The sequence below is a fragment of the Patella vulgata genome, chromosome 8 (genome assembly GCF_932274485.2).
Source record: "Patella vulgata chromosome 8, xgPatVulg1.2, whole genome shotgun sequence".
Lineage (NCBI taxonomy): Eukaryota > Metazoa > Mollusca > Gastropoda > Patellidae > Patella > Patella vulgata.
In genome coordinates this window covers 15,963,451-15,988,447 of record NC_065886.2, presented here as the reverse complement: position 1 = coordinate 15,988,447, position 24,997 = coordinate 15,963,451, and the positions used below count along the sequence as shown (strand labels likewise).

The window sequence follows — 24,997 nt, the reverse complement described above, 5'->3', positions numbered from 1 at the left end:
GGGGTGGGATCGAACTTACATTGCATAGATAGTAGATCGAGTTGAACAACTCTCTAGAACATGGACCTTAAGACCTAGTAATTCGAGTGAGATGTTAAATCATTGTATTATATGTACAGGAAACTAAAAAAAGAAACATCAAACCAAATAAAATTAACATTATTTATTTAATCACAAACATTATCTAATATTCTTCTCCACCTTCTTCTTCTCCTTCACCTTCAACAGAATCAACACCAACTTCTTCATAATCTTTTTCTAGAGCAGCCAAATCTTCTCTAGCTTCGGAGAATTCACCTTCTTCCATACCTTCACCGACATACCAGTGGACGAAAGCCCTTTTAGCGTACATCAGATCAAATTTATGATCTAGACGAGCCCAGGCCTCGGCAATGGCAGTTGTGTTACTCAACATACAAACAGCTCTCTGTACCTTGGCTAAATCACCTCCTGGTACAACAGTTGGTGGTTGGTAGTTGATACCTACTTTAAAACCAGTTGGACACCAGTCAACAAATTGGATGGTTCTCTTGGTCTTGATGGTGGCGATGGCAGCATTGACATCCTTGGGAACAACATCTCCTCGGTACAACATACAACAAGACATGTACTTGCCATGACGAGGATCACATTTTACCATTTGGTTGGCGGGTTCAAAACAGGCGTTGGTGATTTCAGCCACGGTCAGTTGTTCATGGTAGGCTTTCTCGGCAGAAATGACTGGCGCGTAGGTAGCAAGGGGGAAATGGATACGTGGGTAGGGAACCAAGTTGGTCTGGAACTCAGTAAGATCAACATTAAGAGCACCGTCGAATCGTAGAGAGGCGGTGATGGAGCTGACGATCTGACCAATTAAACGATTCAAGTTGGTGTAGGTTGGACGTTCAATATCTAAGTTACGGCGACAGATGTCATAAATAGCTTCATTATCAACCATAAAGGCACAGTCAGAATGTTCCAAGGTGGTGTGAGTTGTCAGGATAGAGTTGTAGGGTTCAACCACAGCAGTGGAAATTTGTGGGGCTGGGTAAATGGCGAATTCTAACTTGGATTTCTTGCCATAGTCGACACTCAATCTTTCCATGAGAAGAGATGAGAAACCAGAACCGGTTCCACCACCAAAACTGTGGAAGATGAGGAATCCCTGAAGACCAGTACATTGATCAGCTAATTTCCTGATTCTGTCGAGAACCAAATCAATGATTTCTTTACCCACGGTGTAATGACCTCGGGCGTAGTTATTAGCAGCATCTTCTTTACCAGTGATGAGTTGTTCAGGATGGAAGAGTTGGCGGTATGTACCAGTTCTTACTTCATCTACAACGGTTGGTTCCAAATCAACAAACACAGCTCTTGGTACATGTTTACCAGCACCCGTCTCACTGAAGAATGTGTTGAAGGAATCGTCTCCTCCACCAATAGTTTTATCTGATGGCATCTGACCATCAGGCTGGATTCCATGTTCTAAACAGTACAGCTCCCAACAGGCATTACCCATCTGGACACCAGCTTGGCCGATATGGACAGAGATACACTCACGCTGGAAAAGATAAAAAAAATATTATTAACAGTTGGTTCATTATAGTTTTATCAGATGGCATACGACCACCAGGTTGGATTCCATTTTCCTAACAGATCAGTTTCCACCAAAAAATGTTATCTTTGGTGATACACCTCGCGAAATTGTAAATTAACAAAATCAACTAAGTATTGTTTTAGACGTAACTGTTGTAAAATGGTGGTTTTTTCATCTCGATACATGTAATATAACCAAGAAGTAAAATTTGAAACTTACCATTTTGAAGATTAAAGTTTGTCGTCAACGATATGAAATAAATAACAGCTTGCTATAACTGATGTTGTCAGAAGGCAAGTCAAAAAAATGATGACTTGAACTCCGCAGTTCGTAGTTTATATACTGTAATAACTGTTGTCTATAGTGACCCATAAAACACCCTTAATCTTAGTTACAAACACAGAAACTGTGGTCGCTAGAGAAACAAAGGGAGCTAATTATAACTACACAATACATATACTGATTGGTATATAAGAACTGACAACATAATGAGATAATCTTCTAGTGTAACAGATTTATTTATTTATACAGAGAGAAAACCCAATCATACGTAAGAAATAGAATGCGGTTTAACAATCACTTCACACATTAATTAGCTTTCTTGTTGGTGTCTTTAGCAGTGGAAGGAAAGCGAAGATAAACAAAACTGATTCTAAAACCTAACACAAAGTCAATGCTACTATCGGTGTCTACAAAAGGTTGGACAATCGGCATATTCAGCGGAATATAACAAACATGAAATACTCCAAGTGCCGCTGTGTTGGACCAAGATCTGTATCGATAGCAGACACAATCATGTTATATATCAATAATATAGATCATAGATATTATCCAATAAACGTCTTATCGATATAGATATAGATATACATAAATATAATATCTAATACATGGTAAAATGAATAGCACACGTCAAAACCACACTGTGTTTTTAATGGCGAGTGATATCACGTGTTAGGCAAGTGTACAAATACCCTGCCTCGTGATCGACACCCGTCCGTCACAAATTGCATAATTATGACTGTAAACGGTGCAAAAGGGTTTGGGTCCGCGGTGGCTCGATGCGTAAGGATTCTATACTGGTGTTGGCTGAAAGAGTTTCATCTGGATTTTCAGGCGTGGTTAAACGCCCCCGTAGAAGTGGTTCTACTACTTATGTCTTACGTCTTACTCCAGTCACAGTAGTGGACCTTCCTAAGGCCTTCCTTTGCGCAAGTTTTGTAGTCATTTGACTACAAAAAAGTTACTGGCCTATAACTCCCTTAATTTCCAATAACACCGACCCCAAACTGTACTGTACATAGCTTAACATATAATAAACCAATTCTCATTGAAATAAAGGTGAAACCTTACCGCATAATTATGCGATTTCATTTAACCCAACTGCTATGTACCAAAATCACGTGATATGATATCACTCGAAAATACAGAAAAACTATTCGGCATGATGAAATTAAGATTTCTGTGTTCCACTCGTCACTATTTGTAACATAATCACTTATTTCCATGCTAACTATGATTATATGTGTTGAAAATTTTGCAACTGAACCTAATTTTACTTGCGTAAAGAGTCGAATAGTGTATCAATTGCAGCCGTAGATAAGAATTATCTCGGCTAAAAATTGCAGCTAAATGCCCCCTAACTCCCACCCCAACGTTTGTTGATGTGGGAGGACAACATATATTAAATTGTGTTCGGTTAGGACGCGGTGTACACGTAAAAGTCGTTTGAATCCATTATAAGAGTAGGTCATAGCGCCGCTGTCCGAGCACAATTGCTCCCATAACACACTGTATGTCCGTCATCTTTATATCATTCGAAGGAGAACAGTAGGACATTTCATTTTTTTTACAGAATTTGTCTTTATTTTATGTATTACGGCGAAAAGGTTTAACCAGTCAGGACTGCTTTCTACAGAAGGATCTTTTACGTGAACTAAACCTTTGTGCGTGTACGGATGACTCGATTCTTTGTTCTTTATAACCAAACGACTAGATTATTTTATTTTCGGTCGCACAGGTGTTAAATCTGAAAAGAGGGAAGCCGGTGAGGAAACGGACCAGCCTATCTCCACAGGACTATACGATACACGACCAGCACTGATACATTTAGCTTTAGGATCACCTGGGCAGGGTTAACTGCACGACCCCCTCTAAACTCAGTGCACAGGTAACCTGCTCATGACAGGTCGGCGTTACGTACTTTGTCCGCCACTACAAATTGAAACATCTATGTATGGGTTAGAAGAAAACAAACTCTGGGGTATTAAATACGGTCATAAAGATAAAAAAAAAATTCTTTATGGGGTTTTCGTTTAATTTGGCCGGGGGGGGGGGGCGAGAGAGGGTACAATTGGTCGGCGTTTCGGACAGTGTCCGCATCTAAAAATTGTGGCATCTTTGTATGGTTTGGAAGAGAAGACTCTTGTCTATCTATAATACACACAGAGAGAGAAATGAGGTTTAACGTCCGTTCGGCACAATCTAGGTCATTTCAGGACTAACATATGGTTCAATTTTATTACACTAATTAGCTTGCTCGTAGGGGTCTTTAGCAGTGGGGGGAAACCAGGGGACCCGAAGAAAACCCACGAGGTTGGACAGGCGACCCTGCTCCTTGTCACATACAACCGGGGAATCGAAACCAGGCCAGTTGACTCAATGACAGACCTTATGATACAATGTGCACGGCCTAACCATTCGGTCATCCATCTCGACGTCTATAATACACACTGAGGTACAAAATAACCACTGATGTCAATAACATAATTATGTGAATTCAAATGGGTTCTAGGTCCTTTAGGGTTTAACACAATGAAATTATCTCTTTATATATACGATTATTCAAAATTAGACACCCGACGATGCGACAATGTTTACGTCCAGGGGTGGGATCGAACTTACATTGCATAGATAGTAGATCGAGTTGAACAACTCTCTAGAACATGGACCTTAAGACCTAGTAATTCGAGTGAGATGTTAAATCATTGTATTATATGTACAGGAAACTAAAAAAAGAAACATCAAACCAAATAAAATTAACATTATTTATTTAATCACAAACATTATCTAATATTCTTCTCCACCTTCTTCTTCTCCTTCACCTTCAACAGAATCAACACCAACTTCTTCATAATCTTTTTCTAGAGCAGCCAAATCTTCTCTAGCTTCGGAGAATTCACCTTCTTCCATACCTTCACCGACATACCAGTGGACGAAAGCCCTTTTAGCGTACATCAGATCAAATTTATGATCTAGACGAGCCCAGGCCTCGGCAATGGCAGTTGTGTTACTCAACATACAAACAGCTCTCTGTACCTTGGCTAAATCACCTCCTGGTACAACAGTTGGTGGTTGGTAGTTGATACCTACTTTAAAACCAGTTGGACACCAGTCAACAAATTGGATGGTTCTCTTGGTCTTGATGGTGGCGATGGCAGCATTGACATCCTTGGGAACAACATCTCCTCGGTACAACATACAACAAGACATGTACTTGCCATGACGAGGATCACATTTTACCATTTGGTTGGCGGGTTCAAAACAGGCGTTGGTGATTTCAGCCACGGTCAGTTGTTCATGGTAGGCTTTCTCGGCAGAAATGACTGGCGCGTAGGTAGCAAGGGGGAAATGGATACGTGGGTAGGGAACCAAGTTGGTCTGGAACTCAGTAAGATCAACATTAAGAGCACCATCGAATCGTAGAGAGGCGGTGATGGAGCTGACGATCTGCCCAATTAAACGATTCAAGTTGGTGTAGGTTGGACGTTCAATATCCAAGTTACGGCGGCAGATGTCATAAATAGCTTCATTATCAACCATAAAGGCACAGTCAGAATGTTCCAAGGTGGTGTGGGTGGTCAGGATAGAGTTGTAGGGTTCAACCACAGCAGTGGAAATTTGTGGGGCTGGGTAAATGGCGAATTCTAACTTGGATTTCTTGCCATAGTCGACACTCAATCTTTCCATGAGAAGAGATGAGAAACCAGAACCGGTTCCACCACCAAAACTGTGGAAGATGAGGAATCCCTGAAGACCAGTACATTGATCAGCTAATTTCCTGATTCTGTCGAGAACCAAATCAATGATTTCTTTACCCACGGTGTAATGACCTCGGGCGTAGTTATTAGCAGCATCTTCTTTACCAGTGATGAGTTGTTCAGGATGGAAGAGTTGGCGGTATGTACCAGTTCTTACTTCATCTACAACGGTTGGTTCCAAATCAACAAACACAGCTCTTGGTACATGTTTACCAGCACCCGTCTCACTGAAGAATGTGTTGAAGGAATCGTCTCCTCCACCAATAGTTTTATCTGATGGCATCTGACCATCAGGCTGGATTCCATGTTCTAAACAGTACAGCTCCCAACAGGCATTACCCATCTGGACACCAGCTTGGCCGATATGGACAGAGATACACTCACGCTGGAAAAGATAAAAAAATATTATTAACAGTTGGTTCATTATAGTTTTATCAGATGGCATACGACCACCAGGTTGGATTCCATTTTCCTAACAGATCAGTTTCCACCAAAAAATGTTATCTTTGGTGATACACCTCGCGAAATGGTAAATTAACAAAATCAACTAAGTATTGTTTTAGACGTAACTGTTGTAAAATGGTGTTTTTTTTCATCTCGATACATGTAATATAACCAAGAAGTAAAATTTGAAACTTACCATTTTGAAGATTAAAGTTTGTCGTCAACGATATGAAATAAATAACAGCTTGCTATAACTGATGTTGTCAGAAGGCAAGTCAAAAAAATGATGACTTGAACTCCGCAGTTCGTAGTTTATATACTGTAATAACTGTTGTCTATAGTGACCCATAAAACACCCTTAATCTTAGTTACAAACACAGAAACTGTGGTCGCTAGAGAAACAAAGGGAGCTAATTATAACTACACAATACTAATACTGATTGGTATATAAGAACTGACAACATAATGAGATAATCTTCTAGTGTAACAGATTTATTTATTTATACAGAGAGAAAACCCAATCATACGTGAGAAATAGAATGCGGTTTAACAATCACTTCACACATTAATTAGCTTTCTTGTTGGTGTCTTTAGCAGTGGAAGGGAAGCGAAGATAAACAAAACTGATTCTAAAACCTAACACAAAGTCAATGCTACTATCGGTTACTACAAAAGGTTGGACAATCGGCATATTCAGCGGAATATAACAAACATGAAATACTCCAAGTGCCGCTGTGTTGGACCAAGATCTGTATCGATAGCAGACACAATCATGTTATATATCAATAATATAGATCATAGATATTATCCAATAAACGTCTTATCGATATAGATATAGATATACATAAATATAATATCTAATACATGGTAAAATGAATAGCACACGTCAAAACCACACTGTGTTTTTAATGGCGAGTGTTATCACGTGTTAGGCAAGAGTACAAATACCCTGCCTCGTGATCGACACCCGTCCGTCACAAATTGCATAATTATGACTGTAAACGGTGCAAAAGGGTTTGGGTCCGCGGTGGCTCGATGCGTAAGGATTCTATACTGGTGTTGGCTAAAAGAATTTCATCTGGATTTTCAGGCGTGGTTAAACGCCCCCGTAGAAGTGGTTCTACTACTTATGTCTTACGTCTTACTCCAGTCACAGTAGTGGACCTTCCTAAGGCCTTCCTTTGCGCAAGTTTTGTAGTCATTTGACTACAAAAAAGTTACTGGCCTATAACTCCCTTAATTTCCAATAACACCGACCCCAAACTGTACTGCACATAGCTTAACACATAATAAACCAATTCTCATTGAAATAAAGGTGAAACCTTACCGCATAATTATGCGATTTCATTTAACCCAACTGCTATGTACCAAAATCACGTGATATGATATCACTCGAAAATACAGAAAAACTATTCGGCATGATGAAATTAATATTTCTGTGTTCCACTTTTCACTATTTGTAACATAATCACTTATTTCCATGCTAACTATGATTATATGTGTTGAAAATTTTGCAACTGAACCTAATTTTACTTGCGTAAAGAGTCGAATAGTGTATCAATTGCAGCCGTAGATAAGAATTATCTCGGCTAAAAATTGCAGCTAAATGCCCCCTAACTCCCACCCAACGTTTGTTGATGTAGGAGGACAACATATATTAAATTGTGTTCGGTTAGGACGCGGTGTACACGTAAAAGTCGTTTGAATCCATTATAAGAGTAGGTCATAGCGCCGCTGTCCGAGCACAATTGCTCCCATAACACACTGTATGTCCGTCATCTTTATCTCATTCGAAGGAGAACAGTAGGACATTTCATTTTTTTTTACAGAATTTGTCTTTATTTTATGTATTACGGCGAAAAGGTTTAACCAGTCAGGACTGCTTTCTACAGAAGGATCTTTTACGTGAACTAAACCTTTGTGCGTGTACGGATGACTCGATTCTTTGTTCTTTATAACCAAACGACTAGATTATTTTATTTTCGGTCGCACAGGTGTTAAACCTGAAAAGAGGGAAGCCGGTGAGGAAACGGACCAGCCTAGCTCAACAGGACTATACGATACACGACCAGCACTGATACATTTAGCTTTAGGATCACCTGGGCAGTGTTAACTGCACGACCCCTCTAAACTCAGTGCACAGGTAACCTGCTCATGACAGGTCGGCGTTACGTACTCTGTCCGCCACTACAAATTGAAACATCTATGTATGGGTTAGAAGAAAACAAACTCTGGGGTATTAAATACGGTCATAAAGAAAAAAAAAAATTCTTTATGGGGTTTTCGTTTAATTTGGCCGGGGGGGGGGGGGGGGGCGAGAAAGGGTACAATTGGTCGGCGTTTCGGACAGTGTCCGCATCTAAAAATTGTGGCATCTCTGTATGGTTTGGAAGAGAAGACTCTTGTCTATCTATAATACACACAGAGAGAGAAATGAGGTTTAACGTCCGTTCGGCACAATCTAGGTCATTTCAGGACTAACATATGGTTCAATTTTATTACACTAATTAGCTTGCTCGTAGGGGTCTTTAGCAGTGGGGGGAAACGAGGGGACCCGAAGAAAACCCACGAGGTTGGACAGGCGACCCTGCTCCTTGTCACATACAACCGGGGAATCGAAACCAGGCTAGTTGACTCAATGACAGACCTTACGAACCTTATGATACAATGTGCACGGCATAACCATTCGGTCATCCATCTCGACGTCTATAATACACACTGAGGTACAAAATAACCACTGATGTCAATAACATAATTATGTGAATTCAAATGGGTTCTAGGTCCTTTAGGGTTTAACACAATGAAATTATCTCTTTATATATACGATTATTCAAAATTAGACACCCGACGATGCGATAATGTTTACGTCCAGGGGTGGGATCGAACTTACATTGCATAGATAGTAGATCGAGTTGAACAACTCTCTAGAACATGGACCTTAAGACCTAGTAATTCGAGTGAGATGTTAAATCATTGTATTATATGTACAGGAAACTAATAAAAGAAACATCAAACCAAATAAAATTAACATTATTTATTTAATCACAAACATTATCTAATATTCTTCTCCACCTTCTTCTTCTCCTTCACCTTCAACAGAATCAACACCAACTTCTTCATAATCTTTTTCTAGAGCAGCCAAATCTTCTCTAGCTTCGGAGAATTCACCTTCTTCCATACCTTCACCGACATACCAGTGGACGAAAGCCCTTTTAGCGTACATCAGATCAAATTTATGATCTAGACGAGCCCAGGCCTCGGCAATGGCAGTTGTGTTACTCAACATACAAACAGCTCTCTGTACCTTGGCTAAATCACCTCCTGGTACAACAGTTGGTGGTTGGTAGTTGATACCTACTTTAAAACCAGTTGGACACCAGTCAACAAATTGGATGGTTCTCTTGGTCTTGATGGTGGCGATGGCAGCATTGACATCCTTGGGAACAACATCTCCTCGGTACAACATACAACAAGACATGTACTTGCCATGACGAGGATCACATTTTACCATTTGGTTGGCGGGTTCAAAACAGGCGTTGGTGATTTCAGCCACGGTCAGTTGTTCATGGTAGGCTTTCTCGGCAGAAATGACTGGCGCGTAGGTAGCAAGGGGGAAATGGATACGTGGGTAGGGAACCAAGTTGGTCTGGAACTCAGTAAGATCAACATTAAGAGCACCATCGAATCGTAGAGAGGCGGTGATGGAGCTGACGATCTGACCAATTAAACGATTCAAGTTGGTGTAGGTTGGACGTTCAATATCTAAGTTACGGCGACAGATGTCATAAATAGCTTCATTATCAACCATAAAGGCACAGTCAGAATGTTCCAAGGTGGTGTGAGTTGTCAGGATAGAGTTGTAGGGTTCAACCACAGCAGTGGAAATTTGTGGGGCTGGGTAAATGGCGAATTCTAACTTGGATTTCTTGCCATAGTCGACACTCAATCTTTCCATGAGAAGAGATGAGAAACCAGAACCGGTTCCACCACCAAAACTGTGGAAGATGAGGAATCCCTGAAGACCAGTACATTGATCAGCCAATTTCCTGATTCTGTCGAGAACCAAATCAATGATTTCTTTACCCACGGTGTAATGACCTCGGGCGTAGTTATTAGCAGCATCTTCTTTACCAGTGATGAGTTGTTCAGGATGGAAGAGTTGGCGGTATGTACCAGTTCTTACTTCATCTACAACGGTTGGTTCCAAGTCAACAAACACAGCTCTTGGTACATGTTTACCAGCCCCCGTCTCACTAAAGAACGTGTTGAAGGAATCGTCACCACCACCAATAGTTTTATCTGATGGCATCTGACCATCAGGCTGAATTCCATGTTCCAAACAATACAACTCCCAACAGGCATTGCCCATCTGGACACCAGCTTGGCCGATATGAACAGAGATACACTCACGCTGGAAAAGATAAGAAAATATTATTAACAGTTGATTCATTATAGTTTTATCTGATGGCATCCGACCATCGGGATGGATTCCATTTTCCCAACAGATCAGTTTCCACCAAAAAACGTTATCTTTGGTGATACAACACCTCGCGAAATGTTATATAACTAAATTAACTAAGTAATGTTTTAGTCGTAACTGTTGTAAAATGGTATTTTTTCATCTTAATACATGTAATATAGCTAGTTAAGAAGTAAAATTTAAAACTTACCATATTGAAGATTAAAGTTTGTCGTCAACGATATGAAATAAATAACAGCTTGCTATATCTGATGTTTGTCAGAAGGCAAGTTAAAGTAAATGATGACTTGAACTCCGCAGTTCGTAGTTTATATACTGTAATAATTGTTGTCTATAGTGACCCATAAAACACCCTTAATCTTAGTTACAAACACAGAAACTGTGGTCGCTAGAGAAACAAAGGGAGCTAATTATAACTACACAATACTAATACTGATTAGTATATAAGAACTGACAACACAATGTAACAGATTTATTTATTTATTTATTCAGAAAGGAAACCTAATCATACGTGAGAAATAGAAAGAAATGTGGTTTAACATCCACTTCACACATTAATTCGCTTACGCGTTGGTGTCCTTAGCAGCAGAAGGGAAGCGAAGATAGGGGCCTACACAAAACTTATTCTAAAATTTAAGCCAAAGTCAATGTTACCAGGCGTCTACAAAAGGTTGGGCAATGGACATATCCATGAGCGACATATACCGCCGCCGAAGTATGCTAGACATGAAATACTTCAAGTGCTGCTGTGTTAGACCAAGATCTGTATCGATAGCAGAGACAATCATGTTATATATCAATAAAGTAGATCATATATATTATCAAATAAACGTCTTATCGATATAGATGTAATATCTAATACATGGTAAAATGAATAACACACGTCGAAACCACACTGTGTTTTTAATGGCCAGTGGTATCACGTGTTAGGCAAGAGTACAAATACCCTGCCTCGTGATCGACACCCGTAACAAATTGCATAATTATGACTGAATATGGAGCAAAAGGGTCTGGACCCGCGGTAGATCGATACGTAAGGGTCTATATCGGGTCTGGTAAGGACAACATATATTAAATTGTACTCGGATGGGACGTGGTGTACACGTAAAAGAAGCATTAGTCGCTGGAATTCAATATAAGAGTACGTCATAGCGCCACTGTCTGAGCACAATTTCCCTCATAGCACACTGTATGTCCGTCTTCGTTAGCCCAGTCGGGGGGAACCGTAGGACATTTCATTTTTTTATAGGTATCTTTATTTTATGGCATTTTTGTAAATTCTTAAGATGTATTACGACGAGAAAGTTTACCCAGTCAGTACTGCTTCCTACAAAAGGGATCTTTTACGTGCACTAAACCGTTCTGCCTGCATGGATTCTTTGTTCTTTCCAACCAAACGACTAGATTTTTTTATTTTCGGTCACACAGATGTTACCCCCGAAAAGAGGGAACCCGATGTGGAAACCGACCAGTCTAGTTCAACTGTTCAATACATGACCAGTACTAATTTGATGCAATTAAATTCTTTTACTTTAATCCTCAGGGCCACTGGGGCAGGGATAACTGCAAGACCCCCTCTGTCCTCGGTGCAAAGGTAACCTGCTCATAACAACCTGGATAAGTTGAGTACTAAATAGGTTGTTCTCTGCTCGGTCTTTGCATTCCGGTCATGATATCGGGTAGGGGGCGGGGGCGACGAGAATGGGTACAACCGGTTGGCGTTACGGACTGTGTCCTCGACTAAAAATTGAACCATCTCTGTATGGGTTGGAAGAAGACAAACTGCTGTCCATTACTACAACCTGGGGTATTGAATATGGACATGAGTTGGCGGTGGGGTGGGGTGGCGGCGTCAAGAAACGATACGACCGGTCGGCGACTAACAATTGAAGCATCTGCGTATGGGTTGGAAGAAGACAAACTCTTGTCTATAATACAGAGAGAGGGGGGGACTGAGAGATATAGAGAGATAGAGAGAGAGAGAGAGATGCTTTCAATAATGCGTAGGGGTCTTTATTAGTGGGCGGAAACTGGAGGACCCGCAAAAAACCCACGAGGTTGCACATGCCACCCTATTCCTTGTCACATACAAACGGCGAATCGAAACCACGCCAGTTGACCCAATGACAGACGTTATGATACAATGCACACGCGCTAACCATTCGGCCATCCATCTGGGCGTCTATAATACACACTGGGGTACAAAATAACCACTGAAGTCAATAACATATGTGAATTCAAATGCGAAAGAGAATTGGGAGTCTAACGTCCACTAGATACTAAGTCCTTTAGGGTTTAACACACTGACATTATCTCTAGAGGATTCTTTCAAATTGGGACAAATGTTTACGTATAGGGTTGGGATCGAACTTTCATTGCATAGATAGTAGATGGAGTCGAACAACTCTCTAGAACATTGATCCTAAGACCTAGTAATTGTAATGTATTGGGAACTAATAAAAGAAACATCAAACCAAATACAACTAGGTCTTTTCGGGATTAGGATAATGAATTTGTCATATACATTCGCTTATGCTTTTGGCTTTCCAACAATAAGAGAAACCCATGGAAACACGACAGGTCACGCTAATGTTTACCTACAGGCATGGGATCGAACTCACGTTGCATAGATGTAAGATCCAGCTGGGCAATTCGCTAGGATATTGACCGCAATACCAAGTAATTTGGATGAGATGTAAATCATTGTAATGAATAGGAAACTAATAAAACCAAACAAAAAAACCAAATACAATTTCTATTAAAATGTTTTATTTTATCACAGACATTGTCTAATATTCTTCACCACCTTCTTCTTCTCCTTCACCTTCAACAGAATCAACACCAACTTCTTCATAATCTTTCTCTAGAGCAGCCAAATCTTCTCTAGCTTCAGAGAATTCCCCTTCTTCCATACCTTCACCGACATACCAATGGACGAAAGCCCTTTTAGCGTACATCAGATCAAATTTATGATCTAGACGAGCCCAGGCCTCGGCAATGGCAGTTGTGTTACTCAACATACAAACAGCTCTCTGTACCTTGGCTAAATCACCTCCTGGTACAACAGTTGGTGGTTGGTAGTTGATACCTACTTTAAAACCAGTTGGACACCAATCAACAAATTGGATGGTTCTCTTGGTCTTGATGGTGGCGATGGCAGCATTGACATCCTTGGGAACAACATCTCCTCGGTATAACATACAACAAGACATGTACTTGCCATGACGAGGATCACATTTCACCATCTGGTTGGCGGGTTCAAAACAGGCGTTGGTGATTTCAGCCACGGTCAGTTGTTCATGATAAGCTTTCTCCGCAGAAATGACAGGGGCATAGGTAGCAAGAGGGAAATGGATACGTGGGTAGGGAACCAAGTTGGTCTGGAACTCAGTAAGATCAACATTAAGAGCACCATCAAATCGTAGAGAGGCGGTGATGGAGCTGACGATCTGCCCAATTAAACGATTCAAGTTGGTGTAGGTTGGACGTTCAATATCCAAGTTACGGCGGCAGATGTCATAAATAGCTTCATTATCAACCATAAAGGCACAGTCAGAATGTTCCAAGGTGGTGTGGGTGGTCAGGATAGAGTTGTAGGGTTCAACCACAGCAGTGGAAATTTGTGGGGCTGGGTAAATGGCGAATTCTAACTTGGATTTCTTGCCATAGTCGACACTCAATCTTTCCATGAGAAGAGATGAGAAACCAGAACCGGTTCCACCACCAAAACTGTGGAAGATGAGGAATCCCTGAAGACCAGTACATTGATCAGCTAATTTCCTGATTCTGTCGAGAACTAGATCAATGATTTCTTTACCCACGGTGTAGTGACCTCGGGCGTAGTTATTGGCGGCGTCTTCTTTACCAGTGATGAGTTGTTCAGGGTGGAAGAGTTGGCGGTATGTACCAGTTCTTACTTCATCTACAACGGTTGGTTCCAAATCAACAAACACAGCTCTTGGTACATGTTTACCAGCACCCGTCTCACTGAAGAATGTGTTGAAGGAATCGTCTCCTCCACCAATAGTTTTATCTGATGGCATCTGACCATCAGGCTGGATTCCATGTTCTAAACAGTACAGCTCCCAACAGGCATTACCCATCTGGACACCAGCTTGGCCGATATGGACAGAGATACACTCACGCTGGAAAAGATCAAAAAAATATTATTAACAGTTGGTTCATTATAGTTTTATCAGATGGCATACGACCACCAGGTTGGATTCCATTTTCCTAACAGATCAGTTTCCACCAAAAAATGTTATCTTTGGTGATACACCTCGCGAAATGGTAAATTAACAAAATCAACTAAGTATTGTTTTAGACGTAACTGTTGTAAAATGGTGTTTTTTTTCATCTCGATACATGTAATATAACCAAGAAGTAAAATTTGAAACTTACCATTTTGAAGATTAAAGTTTGTCGTCAACGATATGAAATAAATAACAGCTTGCTATAACTGATGTTGTCAGAAGGCAAGTCAAAAAAATGATGACTTGAACTCCGCAGTTCGTAGTTTATATACTGTAATAACTGTTGTCTATAGTGACCCATAAAACACCCTTAATCTTAGTTACAAACACAGAAACTGTGGTCGCTAGAGAAACAAAGGGAGCTAATTATAACTACACAATACATATACTGATTGGTATATAAGAACTGACAACATAATGAGATAATCTTCTAGTGTAACAGATTTATTTATTTATACAGAGAGAAAACCCAATCATACGTAAGAAATAGAATGCGGTTTAACAATCACTTCACACATTAATTAGCTTTCTTGTTGGTGTCTTTAGCAGTGGAAGGAAAGCGAAGATAAACAAAACTGATTCTAAAACCTAACACAAAGTCAATGCTACTATCGGTGTCTACAAAAGGTTGGACAATCGGCATATTCAGCGGAATATAACAAACATGAAATACTCCAAGTGCCGCTGTGTTGGACCAAGATCTGTATCGATAGCAGACACAATCATGTTATATATCAATAATATAGATCATAGATATTATCCAATAAACGTCTTATCGATATAGATATAGATATACATAAATATAATATCTAATACATGGTAAAATGAATAGCAAACGTCAAAACCACACTGTGTTTTTAATGGCGAGTGATATCACGTGTTAGGCAAGAGTACAAATACCCTGCCTCGTGATCGACACCCGTCCGCCACAAATTGCATAATTATGACTGTAAACGGTGCAAAAGGGTTTGGGTCCGCGGTGGCTCGATGCGTAAGGATTCTATACTGGTGTTGGCTGAAAGAGTTTCATCTGGATTTTCAGGCGTGGTTAAACGCCCCCGTAGAAGTGGTTCTACTACTTATGTCTTACGTCTTACTCCAGTCACAGTAGTGGACCTTCCTAAGGCCTTCCTTTGCGCAAGTTTTGTAGTCATTTGACTACAAAAAAGTTACTGGCCTATAACTCCCTTAATTTCCAATAACACCGACCCCAAACTGTACTGTACATAGCTTAACATATAATAAACCAATTCTCATTGAAATAAAGGTGAAACCTTACCGCATAATTATGCGATTTCATTTAACCCAACTGCTATGTACCAAAATCACGTGATATGATATCACTCGAAAATACAGAAAAACTATTCGGCATGATGAAATTAAGATTTCTGTGTTCCACTCTTCACTATTTGTAACATAATCACTTATTTCCATGCTAACTATGATTATATGTGTTGAAAATTTTGCAACTGAACCTAATTGCAGCCGTAGATAAGAATTATCTCGGCTAAAAATTGCAGCTAAATGCCCCCTAACTCCCACCCAACGTTTGTTGATGTAGGAGGACAACATATATTAAATTGTGTTCGGTTAGGACGCGGTGTACACGTAAAAGTCGTTTGAATCCATTACAAGAGTAGGTCATAGCGCCGCTGTCCGAGCACAATTGCTCCCATAACACACTGTATGCCCGTCATCTTTATCTCATTCGAAGGAGAACAGTAGGACATTTCATTTTTTTTACAGAATTTGTCTTTATTTTATGTGTTACGGCGAAAAGGTTTAACCAGTCAGGACTGCTTTCTACAGAAGGATCTTTTACGTGAACTAAACCTTTGTGCGTGTACGGATTCTTTCAATCGACTAGATTATTTTATTTTCGGTCGCACAGGTGTTAAACCTGAAAAGAGGGAAGCCGGTGAGGAAACGGACCAGCCTAGCTCAACAGGACTATACGATACACGACCAGCACTGATACATTTAGCTTTAGGATCACCTGGGCAGTGTTAACTGCACGACCCCTCTAAACTCAGTGCACAGGTAACCTGCTCATGACAGGTCGGCGTTACGTACTCTGTCCGCCACTACAAATTGAAACATCTATGTATGGGTTAGAAGAAAACAAACTCTGGGGTATTAAATACGGTCATAAAGAAAAAAAAAAATTCTTTATGGGGTTTTCGTTTAATTTGGCCGGGGGGGGGGGGGCGAGAAAGGGTACAATTGGTCGGCGTTTCGGACAGTGTCCGCATCTAAAAATTGTGGCATCTCTGTATGGTTTGGAAGAGAAGACTCTTGTCTATCTATAATACACACAGAGAGAGAAATGAGGTTTAACGTCCGTTCGGCACAATCTAGGTCATTTCAGGACTAACATATGGTTCAATTTTATTACACTAATTAGCTTGCTCGTAGGGGTCTTTAGCAGTGGGGGGAAACGAGGGGACCCGAAGAAAACCCACGAGGTTGGACAGGCGACCCTGCTCCTTGTCACATACAACCGGGGAATCGAAACCAGGCTAGTTGACTCAATGACAGACCTTACGAACCTTATGATACAATGTGCACGGCCTAACCATTCGGTCATCCATCTCGACGTCTATAATACACACTGAGGTACAAAATAACCACTGATGTCAATAACATAATTATGTGAATTCAAATGGGTTCTAGGTCCTTTAGGGTTTAACACAATGAAATTATCTCTTTATATATACGATTATTCAAAATTAGACACCCGACGATGCGATAATGTTTACGTCCAGGGGTGGGATCGAACTTACATTGCATAGATAGTAGATCGAGTTGAACAACTCTCTAGAACATGGACCTTAAGACCTAGTAATTCGAGTGAGATGTTAAATCATTGTATTATATGTACAGGAAACTAATAAAAGAAACATCAAACCAAATAAAATTAACATTATTTATTTAATCACAAACATTATCTAATATTCTTCTCCACCTTCTTCTTCTCCTTCACCTTCAACAGAATCAACACCAACTTCTTCATAATCTTTTTCTAGAGCAGCCAAATCTTCTCTAGCTTCGGAGAATTCACCTTCTTCCATACCTTCACCGACATACCAGTGGACGAAAGCCCTTTTAGCGTACATCAGATCAAATTTATGATCTAGACGAGCCCAGGCCTCGGCAATGGCAGTTGTGTTACTCAACATACAAACAGCTCTCTGTACCTTGGCTAAATCACCTCCTGGTACAACAGTTGGTGGTTGGTAGTTGATACCTACTTTAAAACCAGTTGGACACCAGTCAACAAATTGGATGGTTCTCTTGGTCTTGATGGTGGCGATCAACAAGACATGTACTTGCCATGACGAGGATCACATTTTACCATTTGGTTGGCGGGTTCAAAACAGGCGTTGGTGATTTCAGCCACGGTCAGTTGTTCATGGTAGGCTTTCTCGGCAGAAATGACTGGCGCGTAGGTAGCAAGGGGGAAATGGATACGTGGGTAGGGAACCAAGTTGGTCTGGAACTCAGTAAGATCAACATTAAGAGCACCATCGAATCGTAGAGAGGCGGTGATGGAGCTGACGATCTGACCAATTAAACGATTCAAGTTGGTGTAGGTTGGACGTTCAATATCTAAGTTACGGCGACAGATGTCATAAATAGCTTCATTATCAACCATAAAGGCACAGTCAGAATGTTCCAAGGTGGTGTGAGTTGTCAGGATAGAGTTGTAGGGTTCAACCACAGCAGTGGAAATTTGTGGGGCTGGGTAAATGGCGAATTCTAACTTGGATTTCTTGCCATAGTCGACACTCAATCTTTCCATGAGAAGAGATGAGAAACCAGAACCGGTTCCACCACCAAAACTGTGGAAGATGAGGAATCCCTGAAGACCAGTACATTGATCAGCCAATTTCCTGATTCTGTCGAGAACCAAATCAATGATTTCTTTACCCACGGTGTAATGACCTCGGGCGTAGTTATTAGCAGCATCTTCTTTACCAGTGATGAGTTGTTCAGGATGGAAGAGTTGGCGGTATGTACCAGTTCTTACTTCATCTACAACGGTTGGTTCCAAGTCAACAAACACAGCTCTTGGTACATGTTTACCAGCCCCCGTCTCACTAAAGAACGTGTTGAAGGAATCGTCACCACCACCAATAGTTTTATCTGATGGCATCTGACCATCAGGCTGAATTCCATGTTCCAAACAATACAACTCCCAACAGGCATTGCCCATCTGGACACCAGCTTGGCCGATATGAACAGAGATACACTCACGCTGGAAAAGATAAGAAAATATTATTAACAGTTGATTCATTATAGTTTTATCTGATGGCATCCGACCATCGGGATGGATTCCATTTTCCCAACAGATCAGTTTCCACCAAAAAACGTTATCTTTGGTGATACAACACCTCGCGAAATGTTATATAACTAAATTAACTAAGTAATGTTTTAGTCGTAACTGTTGTAAAATGGTATTTTTTCATCTTAATACATGTAATATAGCTAGTTAAGAAGTAAAATTTAAAACTTACCATATTGAAGATTAAAGTTTGTCGTCAACGATATGAAATAAATAACAGCTTGCTATATCTGATGTTTGTCAGAAGGCAAGTTAAAGTAAATGATGACTTGAACTCCGCAGTTCGTAGTTTATATACTGTAATAATTGTTGTCTATAGTGACCCATAAAACACCCTTAATCTTAGTTACAAACACAGAAACTGTGGTCGCTAGAGAAACAAAGGGAGCTAATTATAACTACACAATACTAATACTGATTGGTATATAAGAACTGACAACACAATGTAACAGATTTATTTATTTATTTATTCAGAAAGGAAACCTAATCATACGTGAGAAATAGAAAGAAATGTGGTTTAACATCCACTTCACACATTAATTCGCTTACGCGTTGGTGTCCTTAGCAGCAGAAGGGAAGCGAAGATAGGGGCCTACACAAAACTTATTCTAAAATTTAAGCCAAAGTCAATGTTACCAGGCGTCTACAAAAGGTTGGGCAATGGACATATCCATGAGCGACATATACCGCCGCCGGAGTATGCTAGACATGAAATACTTCAAGTGCTGCTGTGTTAGACCAAGATCTGTATCGATAGCAGAGACAATCATGTTATATATCAATAAAGTAGATCATATATATTATCAAATAAACGTCTTATCGATATAGATGTAATATCTAATACATGGTAAAATGAATAACACACGTCGAAACCACACTGTGTTTTTAATGGCCAGTGGTATCACGTGTTAGGCAAGAGTACAAATACCCTGCCTCGTGATCGACACCCGTAACAAATTGCATAATTATGACTGAATATGGAGCAAAAGGGTCTGGACCCGCGGTAGATCGATACGTAAGGGTCTATATCGGGTCTGGTAAGGACAACATATATTAAATTGTACTCGGATGGGACGTGGTGTACACGTAAAAGAAGCATTAGTCGCTGGAATTCAATATAAGAGTACGTCATAGCGCCACTGTCTGAGCACAATTTCCCTCATAGCACACTGTATGTCCGTCTTCGTTAGCCCAGTCGGGGGGAACCGTAGGACATTTCATTTTTTTATAGGTATCTTTATTTTATGGCATTTTTGTAAATTCTTAAGATGTATTACGACGAGAAAGTTTACCCAGTCAGTACTGCTTCCTACAAAAGGGATCTTTTACGTGCACTAAACCGTTCTGCCTGCATGGATTCTTTGTTCTTTCCAACCAAACGACTAGATTTTTTTATTTTCGGTCACACAGATGTTACCCCCGAAAAGAGGGAACCCGATGTGGAAACCGACCAGTCTAGTTCAACTGTTCAATACATGACCAGTACTAATTTGATGCAATTAAATTCTTTTACTTTAATCCTCAGGGCCACTGGGGCAGGGATAACTGCAAGACCCCCTCTGTCCTCGGTGCAAAGGTAACCTGCTCATAACAACCTGGATAAGTTGAGTACTAAATAGGTTGTTCTCTGCTCGGTCTTTGCATTCCGGTCATGATATCGGGTAGGGGGCGGGGGCGACGAGAATGGGTACAACCGGTTGGCGTTACGGACTGTGTCCTCGACTAAAAATTGAACCATCTCTGTATGGGTTGGAAGAAGACAAACTGCTGTCCATTACTACAACCTGGGGTATTGAATATGGACATGAGTTGGCGGTGGGGTGGGGTGGCGGCGTCAAGAAACGATACGACCGGTCGGCGACTAACAATTGAAGCATCTGCGTATGGGTTGGAAGAAGACAAACTCTTGTCTATAATACAGAGAGAGGGGGGGACTGAGAGATATAGAGAGATAGAGAGAGAGAGAGAGATGCTTTCAATAATGCGTAGGGGTCTTTATTAGTGGGCGGAAACTGGAGGACCCGCAAAAAACCCACGAGGTTGCACATGCCACCCTATTCCTTGTCACATACAAACGGCGAATCGAAACCACGCCAGTTGACCCAATGACAGACGTTATGATACAATGCACACGCGCTAACCATTCGGCCATCCATCTGGGCGTCTATAATACACACTGGGGTACAAAATAACCACTGAAGTCAATAACATATGTGAATTCAAATGCGAAAGAGAATTGGGAGTCTAACGTCCACTAGATACTAAGTCCTTTAGGGTTTAACACACTGACATTATCTCTAGAGGATTCTTTCAAATTGGGACAAATGTTTACGTATAGGGTTGGGATCGAACTTTCATTGCATAGATAGTAGATGGAGTCGAACAACTCTCTAGAACATTGATCCTAAGACCTAGTAATTGTAATGTATTGGGAACTAATAAAAGAAACATCAAACCAAATACAACTAGGTCTTTTCGGGATTAGGATAATGAATTTGTCATATACATTCGCTTATGCTTTTGGCTTTCCAACAATAAGAGAAACCCATGGAAACACGACAGGTCACGCTAATGTTTACCTACAGGCATGGGATCGAACTCACGTTGCATAGATGTAAGATCCAGCTGGGCAATTCGCTAGGATATTGACCGCAATACCAAGTAATTTGGATGAGATGTAAATCATTGTAATGAATAGGAAACTAATAAAACCAAACAAAAAAACCAAATACAATTTCTATTAAAATGTTTTATTTTATCACAGACATTGTCTAATATTCTTCACCACCTTCTTCTTCTCCTTCACCTTCAACAGAATCAACACCAACTTCTTCATAATCTTTCTCTAGAGCAGCCAAATCTTCTCTAGCTTCAGAGAATTCCCCTTCTTCCATACCTTCACCGACATACCAATGGACGAAAGCCCTTTTAGCGTACATCAGATCAAATTTATGATCTAGACGAGCCCAGGCCTCGGCAATGGCAGTTGTGTTACTCAACATACAAACAGCTCTCTGTACCTTGGCTAAATCACCTCCTGGTACAACAGTTGGTGGTTGGTAGTTGATACCTACTTTAAAACCAGTTGGACACCAATCAACAAATTGGATGGTTCTCTTGGTCTTGATGGTGGCGATGGCAGCATTGACATCCTTGGGAACAACATCTCCTCGGTATAACATACAACAAGACATGTACTTGCCATGACGAGGATCACATTTCACCATCTGGTTGGCGGGTTCAAAACAGGCGTTGGTGATTTCAGCCACGGTCAGTTGTTCATGATAAGCTTTCTCCGCAGAAATGACAGGGGCATAGGTAGCAAGAGGGAAATGGATACGTGGGTAGGGAACCAAGTTGGTCTGGAACTCAGTAAGATCAACATTAAGAGCACCATCAAATCGTAGAGAGGCGGTGATGGAGCTGACGATCTGCCCAATTAAACGATTCAAGTTGGTGTAGGTTGGACGTTCAATATCCAAGTTACGGCGGCAGATGTCATAAATAGCTTCATTATCAACCATAAAGGCACAGTCAGAATGTTCCAAGGTGGTGTGGGTGGTCAGGATAGAGTTGTAGGGTTCAACCACAGCAGTGGAAATTTGTGGGGCTGGGTAAATGGCGAATTCTAACTTGGATTTCTTGCCATAGTCGACACTCAATCTTTCCATGAGAAGAGATGAGAAACCAGAACCGGTTCCACCACCAAAACTGTGGAAGATGAGGAATCCCTGAAGACCAGTACATTGATCAGCTAATTTCCTGATTCTGTCGAGAACTAGATCAATGATTTCTTTACCCACGGTGTAGTGACCTCGGGCGTAGTTATTGGCGGCGTCTTCTTTACCAGTGATGAGTTGTTCAGGGTGGAAGAGTTGGCGGTATGTACCAGTTCTTACTTCATCTACAACGGTTGGTTCCAAATCAACAAACACAGCTCTTGGTACATGTTTACCAGCACCCGTCTCACTGAAGAATGTGTTGAAGGAATCGTCTCCTCCACCAATAGTTTTATCTGATGGCATCTGACCATCAGGCTGGATTCCATGTTCTAAACAGTACAGCTCCCAACAGGCATTACCCATCTGGACACCAGCTTGGCCGATATGGACAGAGATACACTCACGCTGGAAAAGATCAAAAAAATATTATTAACAGTTGGTTCATTATAGTTTTATCAGATGGCATACGACCACCAGGTTGGATTCCATTTTCCTAACAGATCAGTTTCCACCAAAAAATGTTATCTTTGGTGATACACCTCGCGAAATGGTAAATTAACAAAATCAACTAAGTATTGTTTTAGACGTAACTGTTGTAAAATGGTGTTTTTTTTCATCTCGATACATGTAATATAACCAAGAAGTAAAATTTGAAACTTACCATTTTGAAGATTAAAGTTTGTCGTCAACGATATGAAATAAATAACAGCTTGCTATAACTGATGTTGTCAGAAGGCAAGTCAAAAAAATGATGACTTGAACTCCGCAGTTCGTAGTTTATATACTGTAATAACTGTTGTCTATAGTGACCCATAAAACACCCTTAATCTTAGTTACAAACACAGAAACTGTGGTCGCTAGAGAAACAAAGGGAGCTAATTATAACTACACAATACATATACTGATTGGTATATAAGAACTGACAACATAATGAGATAATCTTCTAGTGTAACAGATTTATTTATTTATACAGAGAGAAAACCCAATCATACGTAAGAAATAGAATGCGGTTTAACAATCACTTCACACATTAATTAGCTTTCTTGTTGGTGTCTTTAGCAGTGGAAGGAAAGCGAAGATAAACAAAACTGATTCTAAAACCTAACACAAAGTCAATGCTACTATCGGTGTCTACAAAAGGTTGGACAATCGGCATATTCAGCGGAATATAACAAACATGAAATACTCCAAGTGCCGCTGTGTTGGACCAAGATCTGTATCGATAGCAGACACAATCATGTTATATATCAATAATATAGATCATAGATATTATCCAATAAACGTCTTATCGATATAGATATAGATATACATAAATATAATATCTAATACATGGTAAAATGAATAGCAAACGTCAAAACCACACTGTGTTTTTAATGGCGAGTGATATCACGTGTTAGGCAAGAGTACAAATACCCTGCCTCGTGATCGACACCCGTCCGCCACAAATTGCATAATTATGACTGTAAACGGTGCAAAAGGGTTTGGGTCCGCGGTGGCTCGATGCGTAAGGATTCTATACTGGTGTTGGCTGAAAGAGTTTCATCTGGATTTTCAGGCGTGGTTAAACGCCCCCGTAGAAGTGGTTCTACTACTTATGTCTTACGTCTTACTCCAGTCACAGTAGTGGACCTTCCTAAGGCCTTCCTTTGCGCAAGTTTTGTAGTCATTTGACTACAAAAAAGTTACTGGCCTATAACTCCCTTAATTTCCAATAACACCGACCCCAAACTGTACTGCACATAGCTTAACACATAATAAACCAATTCTCATTGAAATAAAGGTGAAACCTTACCGCATAATTATGCGATTTCATTTAACCCAACTGCTATGTACCAAAATCACGTGATATGATATCACTCGAAAATACAGAAAAACTATTCGGCATGATGAAATTAAGATTTCTGTGTTCCACTTTTCACTATTTGTAACATAATCACTTATTTCCATGCTAACTATGATTATATGTGTTGAAAATTTTGCAACTGAACCTAATTTTACTTGCGTAAAGAGTCGAATAGTGTATCAATTGCAGCCGTAGATAAGAATTATCTCGGCTAAAAATTGCAGCTAAATGCCCCCTAACTCCCACCCAACGTTTGTTGATGTAGGAGGACAACATATATTAAATTGTGTTCGGTTA

The 24,997-nt window shown here is 40.4% G+C and overlaps 4 protein-coding genes and 2 pseudogenes across 4 annotated transcripts; all 6 read right to left on the bottom strand.

Moving 5' to 3' along the window:
* Positions 1-154: 154 nt before the first annotated feature.
* Positions 155-2,794, bottom strand: LOC126830788 (tubulin alpha-2/alpha-4 chain-like). The gene is made up of 2 exons (XM_050561188.2): positions 2,738-2,794; positions 155-1,540 (listed from the first exon to the last, which is right to left on the bottom strand). The coding sequence occupies exon 2, from the start codon at positions 1,496-1,498 to the stop codon at positions 185-187; it is 1,314 nt and encodes a 437-aa protein (XP_050417145.1). The 5' UTR covers positions 1,499-1,540; positions 2,738-2,794; the 3' UTR covers positions 155-184.
* Positions 2,795-4,612: 1,818 nt separating this feature from the next.
* LOC126830789 (tubulin alpha-2/alpha-4 chain-like) lies at positions 4,613-7,252 on the bottom strand. The gene is made up of 2 exons (XM_056102969.1): positions 7,196-7,252; positions 4,613-5,998 (listed from the first exon to the last, which is right to left on the bottom strand). Exon 2 carries the CDS (start codon positions 5,954-5,956, stop codon positions 4,643-4,645), a length of 1,314 nt encoding a protein of 437 aa, XP_055958944.1. The 5' UTR covers positions 5,957-5,998; positions 7,196-7,252; the 3' UTR covers positions 4,613-4,642.
* Positions 7,253-9,111: 1,859 nt separating this feature from the next.
* Positions 9,112-10,818, bottom strand: LOC130010494 (tubulin alpha-2/alpha-4 chain-like; annotated as a pseudogene).
* A 2,508-nt stretch (positions 10,819-13,326) lies between these two features.
* On the bottom strand, positions 13,327-15,937 carry LOC126830785 (tubulin alpha-2/alpha-4 chain). Its single transcript, XM_056102987.1, has 2 exons — positions 15,881-15,937; positions 13,327-14,682 (listed from the first exon to the last, which is right to left on the bottom strand). Exon 2 carries the CDS (start codon positions 14,638-14,640, stop codon positions 13,327-13,329), a length of 1,314 nt encoding a protein of 437 aa, XP_055958962.1. The 5' UTR covers positions 14,641-14,682; positions 15,881-15,937.
* Positions 15,938-18,103: 2,166 nt separating this feature from the next.
* On the bottom strand, positions 18,104-19,423 carry LOC126830531 (tubulin alpha-2/alpha-4 chain-like; annotated as a pseudogene).
* Positions 19,424-21,906: 2,483 nt separating this feature from the next.
* Positions 21,907-24,517, bottom strand: LOC130013982 (tubulin alpha-2/alpha-4 chain-like). The gene is made up of 2 exons (XM_056102648.1): positions 24,461-24,517; positions 21,907-23,262 (listed from the first exon to the last, which is right to left on the bottom strand). Exon 2 carries the CDS (start codon positions 23,218-23,220, stop codon positions 21,907-21,909), a length of 1,314 nt encoding a protein of 437 aa, XP_055958623.1. The 5' UTR covers positions 23,221-23,262; positions 24,461-24,517.
* Between the last annotated feature and the right edge of the window lie 480 nt (positions 24,518-24,997).

What these genes read in the sequence shown, in the direction of transcription:
- LOC126830788 (XM_050561188.2), bottom strand. Translation starts at nt 1,498, where the DNA reads ATGGGTAATGCCTGTTGGGAGCTGTACTGTTTAGAACATGGAATCCAG.
- LOC126830789 (XM_056102969.1), bottom strand. Translation starts at nt 5,956, where the DNA reads ATGGGTAATGCCTGTTGGGAGCTGTACTGTTTAGAACATGGAATCCAG.
- LOC126830785 (XM_056102987.1), bottom strand. Translation starts at nt 14,640, where the DNA reads ATGGGTAATGCCTGTTGGGAGCTGTACTGTTTAGAACATGGAATCCAG.
- LOC130013982 (XM_056102648.1), bottom strand. Translation starts at nt 23,220, where the DNA reads ATGGGTAATGCCTGTTGGGAGCTGTACTGTTTAGAACATGGAATCCAG.